The following is a 23,381-nucleotide window of genomic DNA, read 5'->3' as shown; positions in this document are numbered from 1 at the left end:
GATGTGCTAGCAGGAGGTGGGGTGCTTAATCAGTGACCATGGGTGTTCAATCAATGGGGTGAGAACATGGCTCGGGCAGAGTATATTGATTTGGGAGCTCTCTCTCAAGATACACCTTGTCAAAAAGTCTGGGAAATGATGCAAACTTGCTACTATGATGGACCCTAGAAACGTGGAACAAGTGATAGTTCACGCGAAGTGAAGTTGAAATACCAGAACTGCATGGCAGATGCTGCAGGAAGGGATTAAAAGGCTCTGTGAAATAGGCATTCTGGAGTAAATATATAATGTACAGCCAGAAGATACAACAGATGTTCCAATGTTCAACAGATGTCCTAAGAAAGACTCAAAGGAGATACCATTTTCTAAGGCCAGGAGTTAGGGGCACCAGCATCACTAAGATGTTCAGAGGTGGCTGTCCCCGGTAAGAAGGGCTGATCTCCTTCCACTCAGTGCTGCTTCTGCTCCCTCCTTTCCACAAGTGTTGATAGCTAATAAACATCTGTAACCCATATTTCATTTGTCTCAATGTCTACCTCTAGAGAACCCAACGTGTGCCAAAGAAAAAGAAAAAAAGAATGTGAATTAAAGTCATCTCAAATCACAACCCCCCACTACCACCATAAACATAGTGTGTCTTGAAGACATGATAGCTCTGTCATAAGAATATGAAATCAACCAAATAAATTGTAAACTGTTACAGTCACCCTTCTGTTTATTCAATGACAATGTCAAAATCTCAACTTTTTCATCAGAATAAAATACAAAAGCCTGCCAGTACCATATGTAAGTGATCTGTAGTCCCCAAACATTTTAAGAATTCTACATTTATGCCTTCCAGACATAACGACATCCAATATTTTGTAGTATCCAGACCTCTTGACCTGGGTGTCAATTCTCTCTTACCATGTAGCAAATTATCACCAACTTAGCAGCTTCAGACAACACGCACATTATCGCGTAGTAAGTGAGCATTGTCTTCAACTGGCCATGAATAAATTGTGTTATTTTCTTTACAGCCTCTTAAGAGGCTGCAATCAAAGTGTTGTCCTGGGCTGGAGTCTCATCTGAATGCTCAGCTAGGGAAGGATCCCTCTCCAAACTCACTCAGTGATTGTGAGCAGGATTCAGTTCCCCTCTGTGGTTTGTTGAACTGGAACCTTATTTTTCCGATGGCTGTTGGCTGCAAGCCACCCTCCTTTCCTTGCCATGAGGGCCTTTTCCACGTGGAAGCTGCTTCATCAAAGTGAGCAAGCCAAGAAGACAATAGAGGGAGTCTCAGAGCAAGACAGAAGTCACCAAATCTGTAACCTCATCATGGAGTTGACATTTCCTCAATGTTGCAAAATTCTATTGGTTAGAAACAAATTATTCAAGGGAAAAATATTACATAAAGCTGTGAATACCAGGAGAGAGATGTCATTGGGCACCATCTTAGAGGCTGCCCACCACATTAAATATGTGCATATTTATGTTTGCAAAGGTGGAATTGTGCTGTTTTATAATCTTCTTCAAATTTCTAAAATGGAAATGACTTTCTATATCCATAACAGTCATCTGTATATCGTTGTTAATGACTGCATAGTATTCCATCAAATCACTGTCATGATTTATTCACCAAGCCCTACTACTGAACATGAGATTTTTTTCCAGTTTTTATTTCTACAAGTGATGCTCTTATGCACATCCTTGTATCTAAACATTTCCACACTCATTTATATATTTTCTTGGGAAAGAATTCCTAGAGATGAGTGGCATTATTGAGTTGAAGACAATGCTCTTTTTAAAGATTTGTTACTTTATGAAATGTTTTTAATCGATCTCCAAATAAAGGACTTGTTAGATAGGCGAGAGCCCTCCATTCCTCCCAATGGTAAAGAATACTTCTCTTTCCAGGGCATGCCTATGTGCAGGAGAAGCCAGCCTCCTTCTGGTGGGTCTGTATATTCCATTCTTACTATCAATTCACCCTGCATAATGGGAACCCCATATAACGAGGCTTCTATTATATCACCAAATTGCCCTCAAGAGAAGTTGTTCCAATTTACCATCCTGTGAACAGTGTATGAGATTTATCCCCATTTGTTTTAGATATGTTATATGAGAAGGTGCTGGTCCATCCTTAATGAAGTACATATGTGGGTTTTATGCTGTTCCATTTCCTAGATGCCTCTGGAGCCAGGCAGAGATCACAAGTGTGAGGGGACTTCAAAACGTTCATGGAAAAAATGGAACTGAAAGATAAAAATAGAAGCCAGGCATAGTGGCATGCATCTGTAGTCCCAGCTACTCAGGAGCCTGAGGCAGGAAGATTGCTTGAGCCCAGGAGTTTGAAACCAGCCTGGGCAACATAGCAAGACCCTGTCTCTAAAAGTAAGAAGAAGGAGGAGGAGGAGGAGGAGGAGGAGACGGAGAAGGAGGAGAATGAGGAGGAGGAGGGAAGAAGAAGAAGAGGAAGGAGAAGAGGAAGAAAGAGGAAGAAGAAGAAGAAGAAGAAGAGGAAGAGGAGAAGGAAGAAGAAGAAGAAGGAGGAGAAGAAAGAGGAAGAAGGAGAAATAAACTTTATTTCTCAACACAATCTCCATGAAGGTCAAGATAATTTTGTAGCCGGGCGCGGTGGCTCACACTTGTAATCCCAGCACTTTGGGAGGCCGAGGCGGGCGGATCACGAGGTCAGGAGATCGAGACCACAGTGAAACCCCGTCTCTACTAAAAAAATACAAAAAATTAGCCGGGCGTGGTGGCGGGCGCCTGTAGTCCCAGCTACTCAGAGAGGCTGAGGCAGGAGAATGGCGTGAACCCGGGAGGCAGAGCTTGCAGTGAGCCGAGACTGCGCTACTGCACTCCAGCCTGGGCGACAGAGTGAGACTCCGTCTCAAAAAAAAAAAAAAAAAAAAAAAAAGATAATTTTGTAGGTGATAATACTAGCCATTTAATAGCCACTTAATCCATCCCTAAACAACGTAGGGTCCTTGGAATTTAACCTGTTAATGCAATATTTTCTACATTATTCACTAAAGAAAAATGAGTGCCCTTTACAGATTTCTTTTAGGATTAGAAAGCAAAAAGAAGTCAGAAGGAGCTAAGTCAGGACTATAAGGTGAATTCCTAATGATTTCCCATTTAAATTATCATAAAATTGCCCTTGTTTGATGAGGAGTGAGCAGGAGCATTGTTGTGGTGAAGAAGGACTCTCTGGTGAAACTTTCCCAGCAGTTTTCAGGCTAAAGCTGTGGCTTTCTCAAAACACTCTCATCTAAGCAGATGTTATCATTCTTTAGCTCTCCAAAAAGACAACAAGCAAAATGACTTGAGCATCCCAAAAAACTGTTGCCATGACCTTCGCTCTTGGCTGATCCATGTTTGCTTTAATGGGACCACTTCCTTCTCTTGGTAGCCATTGCTTTGGTTGTGCTTTGTCTTCAGAATCATGCTAGTAAAGCCATGTTCCATCTCCTGCTACAATTCTTCAAAGAAATGCTTCCAGATCTTGATCCCACTTGTTTAAAATTTCCATTGAAAGCTGTGCTCTGGTCTGCAGCTGATCTGGGTGCAATGATCTTGGCACCCATTGAGTAGAAAGTTAGCTCAACTTTAATTTTTCAGTCAAAAACATGTAAGCTGTGCCAATTGAGATGTCTTCGGTGTTGGCTGTTAATCATTGGTCCACTTCAATTAGGACATGAACAAAATTAATTTTTTCCTTAAAAATTGATGTGGATGATCTGCTGCTGCAGGCTTCATCTTCAAAACTTGTTATTCATTTGTAAACTGCTGATTTCTTTGGGGGCATTGGCTTCATAAAATCTTTGTAAAACATCAGTTATTTTACCATACTTCAATCCAAGCTTCAGTATAAATTTGATGCTTGCTCTTGCTTCAATTTTAGCAGAATTCATGTTGCTCTGATAGGGGCTTTTTCCAAACTGAGGTCTTATCTTTCTTAGTGCCTCAATCTAGATCCTGTTCAGCCATGTTATAACAAGTTAGTACGAGTTTATTTTTGTGCAACAAATTTTTGAAATCCATGCATAGTTTTTTTCATAATATGTATTTTTCACGAACATTTTGAAAACCTCTCATGTGAGTCAGACTAGATGTAAATCACCAAAAAGTGGGGACCCTGTAAAGAACTGGAACGTCTATGGCCCACTATAGGCCTTCATATTCAAAAACATTTTTAAACACGTTGCTGGGCCAACAAAATATTTTTGTGGCTCAGATTATATGTGGGCTATGAATTTACAATCCATAATTTATTCCTGAGAAACAATTGGTAATTTTTAAAAAGTAGAATTGTTGCCTCTGATCATGAAACAAAAGCATTTCCTAAGCAAAGCCAATTGGCTCATACAAGTGACCTTGTGTAGTAAAGTAGTCAGTCCTTACTACATAAAAAATCATACAAAGTGGGCCATCAGGAACTCCAAGATGGACAAAGAACACAAAAATGACCAGACTTTCTCTTCTTGGGATGCAAAACTAGGTGTCATAAAAAGCATAACTGAATGAACAAATGATGACAGCTTCTTGCTACAGTGTTCACTTTCTCCTTACCTGCTATGGGAACAGAGCTCTCTCCTTTTGAGAACCTGGGAGTAATGGGAGATGCATTTATAAATACACCCACACTTTCTGTGAATCTCAGCAGCTTCAACTCCACATCCCTGGAGAACTGACTATAGGAATCCATTAAGTTAATGAGGGGTTAGGTGCAGCTATATCTGTGCAACATGTGACAAGCATCACCCCATAATTGAATAAGGGATCTTTTTGCAAAAACTCTGAGAGAAAGTTATGGCTTCTATTTCTTAACTACCAGAGTGCTGGGCACAGTGCAGGGTATAAGGGGAAGATATTTAGTAACTACCTGATGTTTGGTGCAGACTTCATGAATACAAATGCTGTGTTAGTGTAACCCTCCTCCTCTGCCGCCAAGAAAGTGAATTTGCTGTTTGACACACCTTCCTTTGGAGAGTAGGGGGTGGGGGCATTAAGAGAAAGACTCTTGGTCTAATTTTATACTGTAAGGATAACTGGGCAAAGTGGAGACAATTTATATTTTTTAACTTTTAAATGTAAACAGCTAGAAATGCACACCTACTCTGGTTGTGCCCAAATCAGGGATAGTGCAAAGTGTCAATGTATTATTAATTTTCATTGATCATGCAAGGTGTCAATCTGTCACTGATTTTCATTATTGATTATTGGAAGAACTGCTCAAATTTAATTTCTTCACCAAGGCTAGCAGCATTAATGAAAAGACCCATCTGCAGAGATTACCTGGATTTTCCAACCAATTTTTGATGATACAGGTGCATCTCCCCTCTATTTGTTTGTCTTGAATACTGATTTCCACAGACAATATGTCCACTTTTCATCTCAGTTCCAATCATATGGTGATTGAAACTGGCTTCCAGCAGCTCAGGTTAGTCGATAAGCAAAAGGCAAGATTCTTGCCCTCCAGTTGGTTGTAACCTCTCCCAATTCCTATTCTCATTCTCTCACTTTCTCCTTTGACCCCTCCCTGCCCCAGGATTTACCTGCCACTGGCTCAGACCAAGTCCGCTATCTTTCAGGGGCCCCTCGTCTAGCACAGTGCCACCTGGTGACCCCCCTCCGCTATTACAGCAGGAGAAAACCTACCCAATCCGTGAAAATGAAGACAGCCAAGATTAACCATATAAAAGAAAGCAAATGACCGATATAGAGAAACAGAGAAAAAGAGAAAAAAAAACTTCCTTCTATGGAACTTCCCATAGATTCAAAAGTTGCATGAAAACAGAGTAAGAATTGATTCTGTTGAGACTATTTACAAACATCAAAACTATACTTCTGTTCACATCTTTTCTCAAAATACCTTTTATATTGTACTGGTCAGGGGATGAGAAGGACTTTTGGGTGGTTAACCATTCCCTAAGAAAGCTCTCTCTTTACTGGCTTCTGAAAGCAAAACTATAAAATGTTTTTCTATTCTCTAGCAAATTATGATGAATCATCAGTATTATTGAGAATTAAGAGTTTATCCTTTCAAACGGCGGCAGCAAAACTCGGAACAACAATTCGTACCTCATACAAAGCATCTGATGTTCACAAAGGCTGGCTGGGTACCGTAACCTGGGTCCTGGCTGGTATTTTGCCCTGTAAAGAAGAAAAGAACAAAGTGGCAGTTATCTTTTTTTTTTTTTTTTAGCTATGCTTTGGAAGTGACCCCAAAAATGTTTATTGGATGTGATTTTTAAATTTATCTGTTTTTAAAATGGGTGTTGCTTAGTGATTTCTGCCCTACCATTATTTGTGGTCAATTCCACTGCAGAGACTAAGAAAAAGAAGTTCTTTTCCTGCCAGCTTCATCTTCCCCATTGATTTCCTCACCCAATGCATGCCCCTAATGGAGCTTGAAATGAATGCAGCTTGGCTTTTGTTTTCTTCCTTTGTTGGCACACCTCTGCCAGAGGCCAGCTGTGGTCTGAGCTGCGGGCACTCATCCTGCAGGGAGGAGTCTGTTCCTCCCGGAGGCTGGAAGCCAGAGGGAAAGAAGGGGAGGAGAGGATGGGTTTCCTTTTGCTAGGCCTTGAGCCACAAGTGAGTATTATCTTTTGAAATGAGCTGCACTACAGAAAATAAGAGCTTTATAAAATACACGAGAACCGGGAAGCTAGCAATCCAGTTGGAAAGGTAGAATGACAACGTTAGAAAATGTGGGAGGTTCTCATGCCGGATGAAGTCCCTTATACCTTAAAAACTGCAAAGTAAATGCAGTATTCTCAAACGTATCCTCGCTGGCCTAAATGTGGATTATTCACACAGACCAAAAAAAGGGAAAAAGAAGGACATCAGTTAAGAAAGTCCTCCAGGGTATCTAACTGTCACCGATTCTGCATTCCTGAACTCTCCCCATACAGCCAAAAACTGATGGACTTGAGCCCGTGGGTCCCTCCAGTAAAACTGAGAGAGTTTGGCTAAAGATCTTATGGGGATTTAGAGGGGTATGATAACCACCTCTAGAGCCTTTCCTCCTCTAAGACCCCCAGTCTTTTCCCTTGGGAAGAAAACCAGAAGCTCAAGCCGGCCTTCCTGATCTCTCTCCGGCCCATGCTCTGCTATATTGGGAAAGTCACATGCATTTCTCTGACTCAGTGTGTGAGTAACTTAGATGCTCACAGGGGTTGCTGTGATGAGCCCAATCTACCTCCCAGTGATGTCACATAGCTTGAGGCCATGGCTTTTCCCAGGGCCACTTAGGGAAATTTACTGAACTGCTTTCAGACCTTAAGAGCAATGCAGTGCCCTCTTGTCATCTCAGTGACTTTCCAGAAACCTCCAAAATGGACTGCATTTTCTCCACTGGATCAAGGATATAACGGAGGGTTCTGTTACTGCCCAAGGATTTGGAAGTGAATAAATCATAGCTATTACCATATCATAACATGTTGACATAGAGGCAGATACACAATTATAGATCCCTACATAGAATTGCCAAAATTATCTCCCTGTTAGTAAACATTTACTCTAAGCCTCAGTTATATCTGGGATTTCAATGTACCCTAAGGAATATTTGTAACACAAAAGCATGCAACACTACTAGTTCATAAAGATAGTCTTTCCAAACAAATGTTAACACTAATAAATTTATGTTATAATGCCCTCTTAGAGTTTGGAAGAGTTTGAGACCATTTGGATTTTACAAATCTCTAAGAAACTGTCCAAGGAAACTTAAATTACTGTCATCTTTTTTATCTCAATAAACTCTCTCCTAGCAAAGAAAAACAGTTATTCCAAAATATGTAGTAGTCTCCACGCTGCTGCATTCAAGGTGAAGATAATTATTCTCACAGAGAGCTGAGCAGTGCGGGATGACCAGAAGACCTCACCAAGGACTTTATTTGTGGAGATTTGGAAAGGAAAGTCTCTTCATTGTGATCCTCATCCTTGTCTGCCCCTCCCCCATGTTAATGTATCCTCTGTGTTGCTTCCTGCAGGAAATCACCAGCAGTGATGCCTGAACAATGGTGAGGTAGCCGGGGACATAGCCCCCTCTGCCTGTGGTTGCTGTTGAGACTGGGGCCCCATGTGGATGTGAAGCCACCGCGTATTTTCTTTGAATCACCCCCTCACTCCAAAAGCTGGGGGGTTGCTGTGATTCTCAGCCATGAACAGAGATGTCCAGGTTGGGTGATGGTGAGGTCGTCACCAGGTGAAGAGGATGTAAGAAAGGAGCCCTGAAGCATCTCCAAGGTTTTCGGCCCAGCGGGGGAATGTGTTACAGCCTGTTTTCCTCCCCTGAAAATTGCGATATGAATATTAGGTAGATGCTTACAAAACATCAAAGAAAGGTTGAAAATTGTCTGCAAAACCAATTTTACTAAATATGTGTGCTTATACTGGTTTATGGAGAAAGAATATTAAGCTCTGGCAAAAAAAGAACCTCAGTGCAGAGAAAATAGGCATAACAAATTTTAATAACTTTTTTCCTGATTACAGAGTAATTTATGATCATTGTAGGAAATTTATAAAACAAAGAAAAGTATGAAGAAAAATCAAGATCAATGTCAATTTTACTACCTTGAGATAACTGCTGTTTTATAAATATATATATTTATTTATCCTTTCTATTTTTGCATTATCATAAATAATAAAGTTCTCTATGAAATGAGCACTTACTTTATGCTAACATTCTGCTAAGTGCTTTAGACACATTATCTTAGTTTATTCTTACTAAAACCTGTGAATTAAGTATTATTATTGTTCCCATTTACCATCAAGGAACTAAAACAGACCAAGATCACACAAATAGCAAAAGATAAAGATGAGTTCTGAGCCCTGATAGGTGTGATCTCAGAATCAACTGTAAACCAGAACCACTCAAGTGTGGTCCAGGGACCAGTGCTGATCTATGAACTGTATATTACTGGTCAATGCTGAGATAAGTATAGGAATCCAGGACAAGCATTTAGACGCCTTTGTGGCAACTTCACATTGTGACGCTCATAATCACTGACTCTTATTGATGAAGGGTCTGGGGGCACACAACTTGCATGGCTGGCGAGGGGCACCTAGTGTGAACTGAATACCAGTCAGGCAGTAGGACACTCGCTCTGAAATCAATTGGAGATTTAAGGAGAAAAAAATTCGGTCCTTTGCCACAAATAGTTTCCAAAGCATTGCTCTAAACCATTATATTGCCTCCCTGGAGTGAAAACAAAGAAATCAATGTAGCCGAGTAAGATGCTAAGAAATAGGAAGATGCAGCGTTATGAAGCTCAGCTTCAGAAAGAGCTTTGTTGCCCGCAACGTCTGCCATTAACGGTGAGTGCCTTTTGCTCCACCCAAGCATAAGACAGGGTCGGTGAGGACTTGCCTGCAGCGCTGAAGATGGGAGAGAAAAATCCTATGACGGGCTTTTCCATTCTTACTGTGGCAGATGCTACCGGCTGTCCCCACCCCCCTCCATCTTTCCCTCCCTTCTTCCAAAACTGAGTCTCAGCTGAGCACACAGAAGCCCAGAATAAGGATTTGTTCCCCACATCCCTTGCAGCTAGCGAGGGACACAGGACAGGGTCCAGACAGAGGGGTGTAAATGGGAGCATCTCCTGGAGGTGTCAGGAACTTTCCTCTTTCTTCCTTATTATCTCTGCTTCTATTCTATTGCTTGCAACCTGGATTTGATGGGCCAGGAGGAAAGAGTCTCACCTTGGAGATGGTGGAAAGAAGCTGGAAGGATCACAATCCCTAAAGACTTTGCAGAATAACCACAGCAAAACCAGTGCTGGCTGCCTGCTGGACGACTGGCACATGAAGAAGAAATAAACTTCTGTTTCAAATAAGTCACTAGCATTTGGGGTTTATTGTCCCTTGTAGCCAAATCCAATCGAAACTAGTATACTCATGCAGCCAAATAGGAATCTTGATCACCCTCCCGCTCCCAGTTTTCCCCAGTCTGCTCTGTCAAATCTGATCTGAGGACTGGGAAGAGAGGATGTATAACCACACAGATGGCATTGGAGGCAGGGAAGAAGTGGAAGAGGATTCCCAAAGGGACATTTTACAAGAAACTAACTTGGCACCAAGAGTCTCCTTCCTCTGTCCAGTGTTTGGTGCCAACATCCCAGCAGGTCGACATCCTGGCAAATGCTGCCATGCCTTTGGGGACTATGCGGCTTCGAGTTTACTTTAGAAACAGTATGTCACCTGGCATGTTCACAAAGGTATTGTGACTGTGGCGACTTCCTGTTGCCACTGGTCCCTAGTTTTGTGCTGGAGGTGGCTCATGCTGGCTCTTCAATACAGTCATTATTAAAAATGGAAATATATCAACTTGAGTTCAATAAATTATATCAAAAACAAAGGCAATAAATACTCAGAACTCATCACTTCCTAATTTCATTTTCCACCCCGAGCATGATCTATGTTCTTGAAGTTATCTTGTTTCTTGTATGAATATGGTGGGAATACTGTGTCATGCTGGGCAGTTCACATCTTTTCCTAACTCTGCTTTCAGCGACGTAATGATGATGATTTGAAATTGACCATGATGGGAACAGGTATTGACTGGGGTTCTTTTTTTTGTTTGTTTTTTTGTATTTGATGTTTCTTTTTTTTTTGACTGGGGTTCTTTCCTCCTAGATAATGTGGGGCCAGAGAGGAATAAAAGTCCCTATCCCTTTGGAGTTTCCAATCTTACTGAAGTATCACAAACATGAAATAAAATAGTATGTATGAAGGAGAACTAGAACTGAACTCAGCTAGGAGGCAGGAGAGCCAGAATCTGTTCTCAGCTCTGAAACCAGTGGTGAGACTGTGGGCAAGTCTCTTGGTCTCTCATCGCAGCATTTTTCATCTGGAAAATCCCACTGGACTCCAAGTTCCACCAGGGGAGGAGCTGCGTTTACTCCATTTGCTGCTACATCCCAGCCCTCCAGCATAATTCCAGACATGTAAGAGGCAATGAAGCAATGCTTGTCAAGTGAATGAATGAATGGGAAAGCACCATCTCCACCAACCCTTCCAGCTCTGAGAATGCGGAGGTCCATGATCCAAACTAAGGTTAAGAGAAGTGGCACAAGACTGAGAGCCACAGATTGTCAACACGGGCCAGTTTCCTCAGATGCCTACAAGGAAGGGGCCATGCTGGACTCTGGGCAAAGGTGGGCAAGCCAAGAAGTTGGGCAAGCCAGGAAGTCTGACTGAGATCACAGTGATCATTCCTCGAAGCCCTGGTGAGAATCGTGAGTGGACATTCCTTTTGGTTCTTCTCTGTTGTCTGGTACCTGACTTCACGCTTTGGTTCAATACTGCCTTGAATCCCAACTGAAGAGTTTGTTAAAATCCCAGCAAAAAACAAAACAAAACAAAACAAAAAAAACCATTGAACCACCCCCCTGCCCACTACCACTTCCAGCTCACTGTGGAGCTCATTCTCACACCCCTCCCAAGATCTCTTGCTGATAGTCTCGGAAATATTTACAGCAATCGCCTGAGTACATTTCTTTTCTTTCCTTGGCTAAACTACAATTTTGCATTTAAAAAAAGTTACAAATGGAATGCAAACGTGCCCATTAACTTTTCCATATTCTTACCACTCTGAGTCTGATTTTAAAGGGGAAAATGTTGCATTTGTGAGAATACTCAAATTTAATGTAAATTTCTCAAGATAAGGCAAGTTCTCTCATTTATTAGCAGTGCAGAAACACACTAGCCAATGAATCTAACCCGACTATGATAATCTACCTGTCGACATCACCCTTCCACCTACCCAGTCCCAACACACATACAGTTCCCCCTTCAGAGATGATGAAAAAGCAAGACCATTACCACTTTGTAGTTATTTCACATTCTAAATTGCTCTTGGAGCGAGTTCAAAGGTGTTAGGTCAGAATTTTGAATGAGATTGTTATTATTTATTCTTAAGGTTTTTTTTTAAGTCTGAATTGATTGAAAGAACTAGTTTTTTCCATGTGGAAAGATGAAAACAGAGATTTATTATTATAGTCTCACAAATGATGAAGGGTGTGCAGTGAGTGAAGATAGATTTGTTCCCAGAATCCTGACATGCCAGAACTAAGGGCACACAGTCAGAATTAAAGAAGATGCCTGTTTACAAATCTATTTAGAATTACCCCAAGTGCAGAAGAAGATATTGGCCATCCCACAGTCCCCTATGTTGCTGGGGTCAGGGTAGGAAATCAGCTTCTTTGAGCCTCAGTTTCCTCAAATGTAAAAGGGAGACGATGATATCTATATGAAAGGATCGCCAGGATTAAATCAGAGAACTAGCCCAGGTCAGCGCCTTGAACTTGTGTGCGCTGCCAAATGTTAGCTCCACTCCCCCTTGCTCCCTCCCCCATCTGACTTGCCCCCATTTCCAGCCAGTCACTTGGACAAGTATTATCAATACAGACCTTACTACTCCCAAGAAGTCGCTCAGGTAAAGACACTGCATAGCTGGGGTGGAGAGGGGGAGTTTAGCCCTATGTGTAAATGGTAGATACAGTTTTAGAGTTTCCACGAATTCAGGCTTTGGGTGGTTCCCCATTCTCGAGGAATGCAGCTAGAAGGACAAACATGCCCTCAGCCAGTGTCAGACACAAGGAAGGGGTGTCCATGTGTGACCCTGTTGGGCTCCTTTGAGCTCCTGAAAAGCCTCTTGGCCCTCTGTCCCTCGTTACTACAAACTGCCCAGGGCCTTACCAGTTGCCTGAATAGCTTATATACTCAATTAATTTGAGTTAAAATGTTAATGCGTGGTAATGGCTTTTAATTTGCCACCACTCCCTCATTTTAACCCAAACATTCAATGACTTAGTCTACAGAAGTGATGCCTGTGGGACCTTCTGGCTTCTTGGAAAATCCAAGGCAGGAAAAGAGACTTGCTTAAACAGAGAGGTAAGCAGGAGGGGAGGGGTCAGGGTGACCAAGGCAAGCCTGTGCCCATGTGGCAGTTCACATCACCAGTCTGACATTCTCCACCAATCTCATCAGTCTTCCTCTTTCCAGATTCCAGGAACAAACTCATTTGCAGAGGCAGCAACGGGTGGTGGATGTACACGATCACTTGTTAAAGGAGCTGGCCCAACAAGACCCAAACCTAAGTGATCATAGATAGCAGGTATTCTATAGTCAACGATCACAAGGGTCCCCCATCGCCCTCCAAGAAAAATCCCACTTCAGTGACTCTCACTGCAAGAACAGCGTCTACGTGAGGCAGCTAGCTCTACTTCCGAGCAAGTATACTTGAGAGATATTGCTCTGTGGGTCTGATTACAGGGATTTCTCTATATGGAATCGAACCATTCAACAAAAGTTTCCACAGTTTCCTGTCCACTCATATGACTCTTCTCTGGCGGGTGCAAAGGAGGAAGACTGAGCCTGGGATGAGAACATGGGTCATCTAACAGGAAACGGAAATAGATTCTGCTGTAATCGTGGGTCACCTAACAGGAAATGGAAATAGACTCTGTTGCAATCGTGCTTGCAGCAATGAGGTTGACCTGACCTGGTGAATTTAGTATCGCGGCAACACTTCCAAGATGTTCTGCATGGTAAGAGTGTAGTAGGTAGAGAAGTAGAGAAGCAGAGACCAGAGGAGAGAAAGCTCAGTTTCTTCTTGCTCTTTTGGGGGATCTTATTAATCAATTATAAGTGAGCCAGGAGACCTTAGCTCTACTGCAGCTCAAATCCTCTATCATTAGACACTTGAATGTCTGTCTTCCTTTTCAACAGTGAGCCACTAGAGGGCAGGAAACCCTAGGTGGCTCTCTCCACTTGGTGTCTCTAGCCCCTAGCACAGAGCCTGGTACAAGGTAGGTTAAATACTGCTGCACGTTGGAGTGAATGGAGGAGCGATTCAAATATAGAGCAGCATACCAGGCGCGTCCTGTACTTTCCTCTCCCTATTCAGGTATCCCAACCATTCCCTTCAGAAAAACAAGGCAAAATGATGACAAAAACCACTCCACACCTCCTAAACCACCCTTCACGCAAGACAAAGGGAAAGATCTTGGCATTTTGAAAACTTGAAATAAGGATGGTTAGACCCCGTGCCAGTCACACTGATGGGAAACCCTCCTTTGACGTCTCATCCCTGCCTCTAACAGACAGGGAGAGTGACGTCCAACATTGTTCTCAACATCAGAAAAACCTCACCCCAAGAAAAATACACGGTATTTTCGAAGTGCTTACTGTAAAAGGAGCAGGGGTGCACTGACTTTGCCAAGGGATGGGAAGGAAATGAAGCGCTGAGGTGGGAATTAGTACACCCTTCCTCTGGGGAAAAGACATATGCTCCTGGCACTCCTCAAAGGAGGTGATGCAGAGCTCTCCCTTGACGCTGTGCTGCTTCCCTAATCTGCTCTCCAGGCTGGGGGATGGAAGCCCCTCCTGCAGGGGAGAGCCTGCCCTGGCTCCCAGGGTCAACAAGCGCAGCAGCCCCCGGCTTGGAAGCCTCCCTCCTGCCCCTCCTTACACACGAAGAGGCAGAAGGGCTCTGGGCACAAGCGGTGCTTTGGTAGGAAATCAGAAGGCCCTCTTACATCCCCGGGGGCGCCATGAAGGGACTTGGCTGCTGCCAGCCCCTCGCCAAACTCCTCTGAGTGGTCCAGGGGACAAGGCCAACCCGCCCCTCCCATTCACTGGGGTGTGGTTTCCAGCATTTAGGACATTCCATGTAGCTTCTCCAACAGGACTCCTCCTCCCCACACTCAAACCCCAAGGACGCTTTCATAAACCAGATGATCATTTCTGGAAAGTTACATTTCTTAATTTCAGGAATTGTTCCAATTAGTGCAAAGAAAATAAAAGGTAATTATCTAATTCCAGTAAAACTCACTGGGGCCCTTCCCACCCCTGGCTAATGGTTGGTGTGAAATGTAATTTGACTTAAACTGTCTAAGGCTGTGAAAGTGTAAAATATTCAGGAAGGGTGGGAGACATTACCCCTTGTGGGAGCCATATTTTTCTAGAAGGCATTTTGATCAAGGCAGGACTCCCGCGGTTGATTTTGGGGTCATTGAGAGTCCAAGAACTGGGGAGATGAAGGCCACCGGGCGTCAGCACCGCGAGGGCGGAGGGAAGGCGGGCGCTGAGTCTCCCACTGGGGTTCTAGCCCAGGGTTCCAGCCAGGATTGCGTGACCTGGGGGCAGCTCGGAGAGCTCTCCGGACCTAGCATCGGGTCTATAAATGGAGACCAAGATAAGCACCTGGAGGGAGTGGTTTCTCGAGGGCTGAGAGCCTCGCCCACAAACTGTAGTCAGCATCTTCACCGAAGTTGGCCTGTCTTGGATATTTCTTCTCTCCTCCCCTTCCCCCACCTCCCCTCCTAATTCATCAACTGCTGAAACATCTGCCTGGCTGAAACCTTGCCTTCTCGCCGCGCGCTGGGGGCTGTCCCCAGGTGTTGGTCTTTGTGTCGAGAAAACTTTGCGGGGAGGCGAGGGTGCTGGACAAAGAGCAGGCGAGGGAGGGCATCTGTCAGCCTGAGGGGTGCGCCGGGCGGTGGGCGCACTTCCCTGGGCTCAGCTCGGTACCCGGTCGCTCGCGGTGGCCAGAGCCCAGCCTCTCTAGGCCAGGAGTGGCAGTCTCCGGCTGCATCCCCGCGCCCTCGGGAGCTGAATAAAGCCAGGCGGGAGAAGCAAAGGCTAGCGCCTGGACGCTGGAGTTGGTGGGAGGAGGCGAGCAGAGGCGCGGAGCAAAGCTGTCAAACTGCGCGCGGAGCTGGGCGCGGGGCGGGGGAAGGGAGAGGAGGGAGGGAGGGGCAGGCGGGAGCCGAGAGGGAGCGAGCGGGCTCGCCGCGCCTGAGCAACCCCTGCCTGTCGCTGCCGCTGCCGCTGCCGCCGCCGCCGCCGGCCCGGACTCGCCCTGAGCGCAGGGTGTCTGCCCAGCTGCGCGCGGCGCGCGGAGGCTCCGGCGTCCTCCGCTGCGCCCTCCAGCCCCTGCTCCTCGCGCCGGCCCGCGTGGGTCCCGGCGGGCGCGAACCCACCATGCAGCTGCAGTTCCGGAGCTGGATGCTGGCCGCGCTCACGCTGCTCGTGGTCTTCCTCATCTTCGCAGACATCTCAGAGATCGAAGAAGAAATCGGGTAAATAGCTGCGCCCAGGCCCGTGCCACGAGCCCTGGCGGGATCTCTCCCTCCTTCTGTACTCTCCACCCTCCGACCCCCTTTGTGTGCGCCGCGCCCCTCTGTAGCTCCGCTGGAGAGATGGGAACGGTTTGGCAGAAGGTGGCGGTGACAGGGGCCCGGGACGGTTTGGGGAGAGGAGGGTGGGGGCGCGGCTGCCGTGGGGTGTCCTCGGGCGGGGTTCACGGGAAGCCCCCAGCTGGCCCGCGTCGGGAAGCGGACTCGCCCACCCTGCCCCCCTGCCTGGCGTGTCCAAGCGCAGTGTCGCCGGGGTCGAGGGAGGGCGCCGGGGAGTGTCTCGGGCGGGCGGAGGGGCCGAGAGTGGAGGGAGGCAGGAGTTTCTTTGTCTCCGACACGGCCGCTTTCTCGCCTTGGCAAAGTGGGCAGGGGGCGCGCAGGGATCTCTGAGCTGGGGGAGGGGTTCCCCGGGCCGGAGCGGAGGGCGGGGTTCTGCATGGGCTACTGGGAAGCGGAATGTCCCCTGCACACAGACAGGCACACGCGCCTCCCGCCGGCCCGGGAGCCCGGCGTAGGAGCTGGCACCACTAGAGAAGGGCTCGCATAGCTGGACTGAGACCCCCGCCCTCGCCTGGCTTTGGACGTTCCGCCAAGTCACGGCGACCCCGGCGACCCTGGGTTCCTGAGCGCTCGCAGCGCGGAGACGGAGACATTTCGTTAAAGTGTGTACCGCCGCCCGGTGGGCTTCTGGGCCCTCAGGCGGGCGATCTGGCCCTTTTTTCTCCCGACCTCGCCAGAGGTAGGGCGGGACCGCGAGCCCGGATCCTCCCGGCTCCGGACTTCCTGGAGCGCGCACTTGAGGCGCGGGACGCACCCGCGGTGTGTCCCAGAGGCTGAGACTCGCGCCCCGCCCCGCAGCCTTCGGCTCGCCGGGCCGGGCCTCTCTCCAGAACCTCCAAAGGGCGGTAGACGACAGGTGGGGAGGCAGCCGGGGTTCTGAGGAGGCCCGAGGAGAGCTTCCTGGCCCTGGGCAAGGGGAAGTGAGGTCTCAGAGAGGGCAGAAGGTCTTTCCTCTGTGGGATTTGTGCCCTGCCAGGCGCTCTTCTCGAGTCCCGCGCCGCGTGCGCCCCTCCTTTGTCCCATTTGTTACTTCATTTGTTATCTGTGCTAGTTGAGGGTCCGCCACGCTGTCAGTCCCTCAAATGGGAGATGCCAGTCCTGGGCCCAGGCAGGATGCCGGGGCCCCAAGGACAAAAACTTGGGACAAGTGCCGCTTCCTGCTCTCATTTTCTCCCCGCCCCTGCCCATCTCCCCGGAATTCCTTCCGTGAACTCCACTGGGCTTCCAGAACCCTCTCCCTGCCTCTTTCTCCTGTCATTCTCGGTTTCCCCAAGAGCCCGAAAACTTTCACAAATGCTGTGCAGTTAATACACAACGTGCCACCAACTCCCACGCAGAGATAAACATGCTACTTTTCATCGCTGTTCGTCTCAGACACGTGGATCGGAAAGGAAATCGGGCAAGTCATGTCTTGGGGTAATTAATGGAAGATGCGGTGAGAAGGGCCTTCCTCTGGGGTCTTCGGCTTCTTGTTCCGGATGTGGGCACTGCCTGGCTCACTTCACTTGCTGACCTTTTCCCATGTGAGAGGGAAGGCCCGGCGCTGCCCATTGTTCTGCTATAAAAACATAAATGCTGTGCTCATCCAGGCACCCCTAGGTCAGCCATTCACTGAATTCTTACCAAATACCTTCCACATGCTGGGAACTTTTAATTTTTAAAATGCAATCAGGAGATCACTTTGCACAGAATGTTGCACTTTCTTGCCAAATGCACAGTGGAGCCCACGCTCCCCACATCAGGTTGTTCCCATAGACGTACACACCCCTGGGACTTGTTTCACTTGAGTGCTCCCTGCTTCTTTTTATCCTGTCTCTGCTGGGCCAATCCTAGGAAAAAACAGTCAAACAAGTCTGATGTGTCACCTCCTGTGGCATCTTCCTTCCCTCTCTTGCCTCTCGTCCCAGGTTGACCGCTGGCTTGACCAGTCCTGACCAGGCCTGAGACACCCTGTCTCCCAGGCTGATGTAGCTGCCTTAGATCAACACTGCATATGCCTTTCGACTGGGACGGGCACTCTAGCCCCACCCACGGTCAGCCCCACACATGTTTAATCCAGAGGAATGGAGGCATATTTTGGGATTCACCATGGCTGGAGGAGGAGACACACGGGCAAAGCATGGGAATCCCAACAGCACCTTCTGTCTGCTTACAAGTGAGGGTGTTTTTTTTTTTTTTTTTTGGTCTTTTCTTTTTTTTCTTTTTCTTTTTTTTGGGACAGAGTCTCACTCTGTCGCCCAGGCTGGAGTGCAGTGGCACAATCTCTGCCCCCTGCAACCTCCATCTCCCAGGTTCAAGCAATTCTCCCGTTTCAGCCTCCCAAGTAGCTGGGATTACAGGCATGTGCCACCACACCAGGCTAATTTTTGTATTTTTATTACAGACGGGGTTTCACCATGTTGGCCAGGCTGGTCTCCATCACCTCAGGGGATCTGCCCACCTCAGCCTCCCAAAGTGCTGGGATTACAGGCGTGAGCCACCCCTCCCAGAACAAGTGAGGTTTTAACACTAAATTCATTCTTGGAATTACCCCAACTTTGAGCAGCTGGGCTCAGCGCCCAATAAGAGCCTTGGCACAGTGGCCAGTGAGGGGTGTCAAGAGGGCTCCGCCTTCCTCACCATATGCCTTCCTGGAGACCTCGAATCATACTCAGGCACACGAGGCTGCTGCACCAGCCCTGCCCCTCCATCCCCAACTTGCTCCGGACCTGTGCTAGGGAGGATTACAGATGATTTGCCCGTGTCGGCCCCTGGGAGAAAGCGATGGCTCTGTAAAAGGATGGCTGTTTCTGGAAAGTAATGAACAGTGGGACCCTGTGATCTGTTAGGAAGGAAGTAAAGATAGAAGGAACCTCTTTTGGGGGTAACTTTTTCAAGGATTAAGGAATTTTAAAAAGTGAAAGAAGAAAGTGAATTACATGTGTATTATCTGGAGGAATAAAATTGAGATTTACTTTTCTGAAGCTCTTGATTCTCATTTTTATAAAATGAGGCTTTTAATGTGGTGGTCTCAGAGGTCCTGTCCTGCCTGAAAAAAATTATACACCATGAACTGAGGGGCAGGGCTTTCTTTGAGGGGAGTTTTCTGAGACACACATCTCTTTTCCTTCGTGATTATTTTCAAAAGTTCCATTTCTGACTCTCTTGCTCTCATTCAGCTGGAGCTGAATAAGAAAACAAAACGTAGAAAGATAAGTTCTCTGCAAAGCACCTAGAGAGTGCTGCCTGGTAGCCAAGGAGTGAATTCAAATTCTAAGTCAGAAATTGGGTGGGGCTTTGGTAAAACAGCCCCTGATCAATTCATGCAGGCTCCCACGTTTTAGATCCAATTTGACCAAGTTGTAAGCTAAAATCTTCTGATTGTTTCTTGGCCTTTAATCTTGAGTATAACTTCTACTAGAGGATTGTGAGGCGTAGCTATCTAGCCCATCATGGTGTCCATGGAACTGGGCACACAAGGCATTCAATAAATATCTGTTGGATAAATATTTTCCTGAGTCTGGCACAATGATGGGCACACACAGCATCCTTGGGCAAAGTTGAAACTAAGAGCTGGCTGGGAAAGGTGGCTCACGCCTGTAATCCCAACACTTTGGGAGGCTCAGGCAGGTAGATCACGTGAGGTCAGGAGTTCAAGACCACACTGGCCAACATGGTAAAACTCCATCTCTACTAAAAATAAAAAAATTAGCCAGGTGTGGTGGTGGGTGCCTGTAATCCCAGCTACTCGGGAGGCTGAGGCAGGAGAATGGCTGGAAACCTGGGAGGAAGGAGTTGCAGTGAGCCAAGATCACGCCACTGCACTCCAGCCTGGGCAACAGAGCAAGACTCCATCTCAAAAAAAAAAAAAAAAAAAAAAAGAAAGGAAGGAAGGAAGGAACTCACTGAGCCTTGGGACAGGAAGAGAGCATAGGGCTCTCCCTGTAGAAACCTTTCCTTTTTATCAATTAGGGTAAATTTGACACTGAGAAGTAACATCACTAATCTGAGATCACAGCCTGGCTGGTTAAGGGCAGGGCAGGCTTGCACAGGTCTCCTCTTTTGAAACCCAGTGCCCTACTCCTCATATTAGTTCCTCTACCCATAAAGGAATTACAGAAATCTTGTTAAAGAGAAGTTGAGTGACTAGTAATGATAACAATAGCAATTATGACGACGGTGAAGATGGCGATCATGGTTAGCATTTACTGAGTGCTTCCTAAGAGCCGAGAGCTATCCCAAGTGCTTTATAGACGTTAACACATTCCAGCCTCATGGCAATCCAGCGATCACCTGCCAGTGGCACTGTTTGTAGAGCTCTGTGAGCCAGGTGCTAGGCTAACTGCTTTGAAACACATTTGCTGGATCCTCACCAGTACCCTCTAAGGTAGGTACCATTTCTATCCCCATTTATTGATGAAGAAACCGAGGCCTGGAGAGGTTGTATACCCTGCTGATAAACTTGTCATAAAGCAGCTCTATGGAAGGCTGAAACCCATGCACGCTCTTGACCATCATGCTAGACTGCCCTGTCCTCTGAGTTATTTTTTTTACCCTGAGCTAATGTTAGGGAATATATCTGAAGACTAACTCATCCCTGGTGGTTCTTCTAAAGGCCCAGAATTTTCCTGAGAGCCTGCTCTGGCCTTAGTAGTTTCTTCGTCAGTCATTTAGAAAGAGAGAAGGTGAATGAGGAGGACCACAGGAGGACTCTGAGCACATCTCCCCAAAATGTCCCTCTAGTCCAGCTAAGTTCCGTGCCATGCTGGAGGACAGAATGGCATTAACCCCAGCCTGTTACACAAGGTCACCTGCCATGGGTATGAGCCTTCCAGACTCTCAGGTGGAGTCTGGGACTAAAGTGACAGGAGGAGGGAAAGCTCTTATTGCATTGCAAACCTGATTCTGATGTCAATCGAAAGGGCCTGCCTTGATACTACATGCTGTATATTTGGGCATCTAGGTGTCTGGAGCAGGGGAGATAGTAAAGATATTTGACAACTGTTCCCTCTCCAGCACCAACCTGTTAGAATGGACATCTGACCCATCAGAACTGATGCTGTCCGGTACACCACAGCCAGGGGTCCTAGTGCACCCCAGCCAAACACCAGGCCCTGTCTGGGAAAACACTAGACAAGGAGAGGCTAGCTCTGATCATCAGCCATGACGAGATCTGGGAGCAGGCAGCAACTACTGCCAACAGCCGAGAGTGAGGTGAGGTGCATCGTTTAGTGGACGAGTGCACGTGGATGGGAAAGAAAATGACCTTGAGCAGTTGCAGTCCAGGCACTCTGTAAGAAGTACACAAGTTTGCTCAAGACGATGCAATTTGTTTTAAAAGCCCGTTCTTCTCCCTAGTCCTGGTGTACTTCACTGAAGTATAAGCATGATTGGAAGATCAAATAGGAGAGAAAGAAGGTCTGGTTTTAACTCACTTGCTCCAAGTCCTCGTTGCCAACTGTTCCAAACATCACATTTAAATTGGAAATAGATACCATCTTAGAAACCAATTCACCACTCAGGGCCTCTTGCCCCCTGTAAGGCAGGGTTGCTAGGTCTTAAACATGTTTTAGGTTTTACAAATTGGAAATGTTGTAGATTGCAAATTATAAATACTTCTTCGAGAGAGGGGATTCTAGAAACACTCCCGTTGCTTTTAGCAGGGCATACAAAGCAATGCATCATCTGGCCTTTGCCTCTGTCTGTAGCCGGCCTGGGCTCCAGCCATTTTGTATTGCTTACAGGTTCCCCAAAATGTCCTAGGATTTCATACCTCCGTGCCTTTGCACATCCCGCTCCTGCTCTGTGGAATGCCCTCCTTGCACACACACCGTCCTTCCTGCTGTTGCCCCGCTCCTCCCAGGCCCTTCCTTTCTCTCATTGCTCTGTCTTCTCCTTCCAGGCTAAGATCTGCTATCTCCTAGACCCCGTCCCCTTCCGAGACATCTGCATTGGTTGCCCCTCCTGTGCGCACCCTAGCACCCCATCATGCAGCACCCCATGGAGATGCATTTCACAATTATATTTATCCTTTATCCCCAGCCCCTGGTGATACGTATATGGTTTAGTAAATGAAGCCCATAAAATACTTTTTGAATGAACAAACTCTGACCGAGGATACGGCAAAAATAAGCATTCAGCCTCTCTGCTCCCAAAAGTACATACTATTCTAACAACAATTAAACACCCTCTGCTTGATCTGGAAGCTCCCTGCTTTTCCTATGTACCCAGCATGGAGGGTGCATCCCAGTGAAGAGCACGGTCTGGCTATGACGTTATTCACCATTGTAGAATGTTTGGGGCCAATGGAAATAAAAGCCGCTTTCTAATTTGTAAAAGCAGAGGACCCAGTGGTGTTTGCCCCCTGCCAGTTTAGATAAAAACCAAAGATCCGCGGTGGCTCAAGCCTATAATCCCAGCACTTCAGGAGGCCGAGGTGGGCGGATCACGAGGTCAGGAGATCGAGACCATCCTGGCTAACATGGTGAAACCCCGTCTCTACTAAAAATACAAAAAATTAGCCAGGCGTGTTGGTGGGCGCCTGTAGTCCCAGCTACTCGGGAGGCTGAGGCAGGAGAATGGTGTGAACCCAGGAAGCGGAGCCTGCAGTGAGCCGAGATCGCGCCACTGCACTCCAGCCTGGGGGACAGAGCAAGACTCCGTCTCAAAAAAAAAGAAAAAAAAAAAAAAAACCAAAGATCTAGAGCCCAGATGCCAGAGAAGCCTCTGCCGGCTGTCGGTTCTCCAGAGCGCTCTTTCCAGCCCCCCACTGCCCACGGTGCTGCTGAGGCCGCCCCCTCCTGCCTGGAAGGACAGCCGGCCCCGTCTACCTCAATCCCCTTCAGGGCTTCCGTAGTGGCATTGAGAGCGGACCAGGAACGCAGGGCCAGCTGTTTCCTTGTGAGGGCTGGTCCCCAGGTAGGATGCTGGAAACTGAGTGTTACAGATGTTGACAGAGTAAGAAATGTGAGGTCAGGTCGGGATGTGTCATCTCAAAGATTTTCCTCAGGAAGCACCTTCTAGTGGTGTTTTTATTTGAAAACATTGGTCAAACCAGTGAATCCTGATGATGGGTCAAGACTTGGGGCAGCTGTGTGGACCCTAGATAAGGTCGGGAGCCTCATCTCTCTCAGCTGTCTCAAGCAGAAATGAGTTAGAGACAGATGGGAGGACACAGTGAAAACGGCCTGGGGAGGGACAGGAACATGA

General features: G+C 46.8%; 1 protein-coding gene across 2 annotated transcripts in view; it reads left to right on the top strand.

The window, feature by feature from the left end:
* Positions 1 to 15,794: 15,794 nt before the first annotated feature.
* Positions 15,795 to 23,381, top strand: part of ST8SIA2 (ST8 alpha-N-acetyl-neuraminide alpha-2,8-sialyltransferase 2) — a 75,908-nt gene continuing 68,321 nt past the window's right edge. For both annotated transcript variants that reach the window (XM_055277134.2, XM_055277133.2), the window contains exon 1: positions 15,795 to 16,076. In XM_055277134.2, coding sequence (XP_055133109.1) covers positions 15,979 to 16,076 — 98 coding nt within the window. In that variant the 5' untranslated portion in view covers positions 15,795 to 15,978. The remainder of the gene's footprint in view (positions 16,077 to 23,381) is intronic.

Source organism: Symphalangus syndactylus, chromosome 5 (assembly GCF_028878055.3).
Source record: "Symphalangus syndactylus isolate Jambi chromosome 5, NHGRI_mSymSyn1-v2.1_pri, whole genome shotgun sequence".
Lineage (NCBI taxonomy): Eukaryota > Metazoa > Chordata > Mammalia > Primates > Hylobatidae > Symphalangus > Symphalangus syndactylus.
The sequence above is the reverse complement of the archived record's forward strand: the minus strand, read 5'-3'. Positions and strand labels throughout refer to the sequence as shown.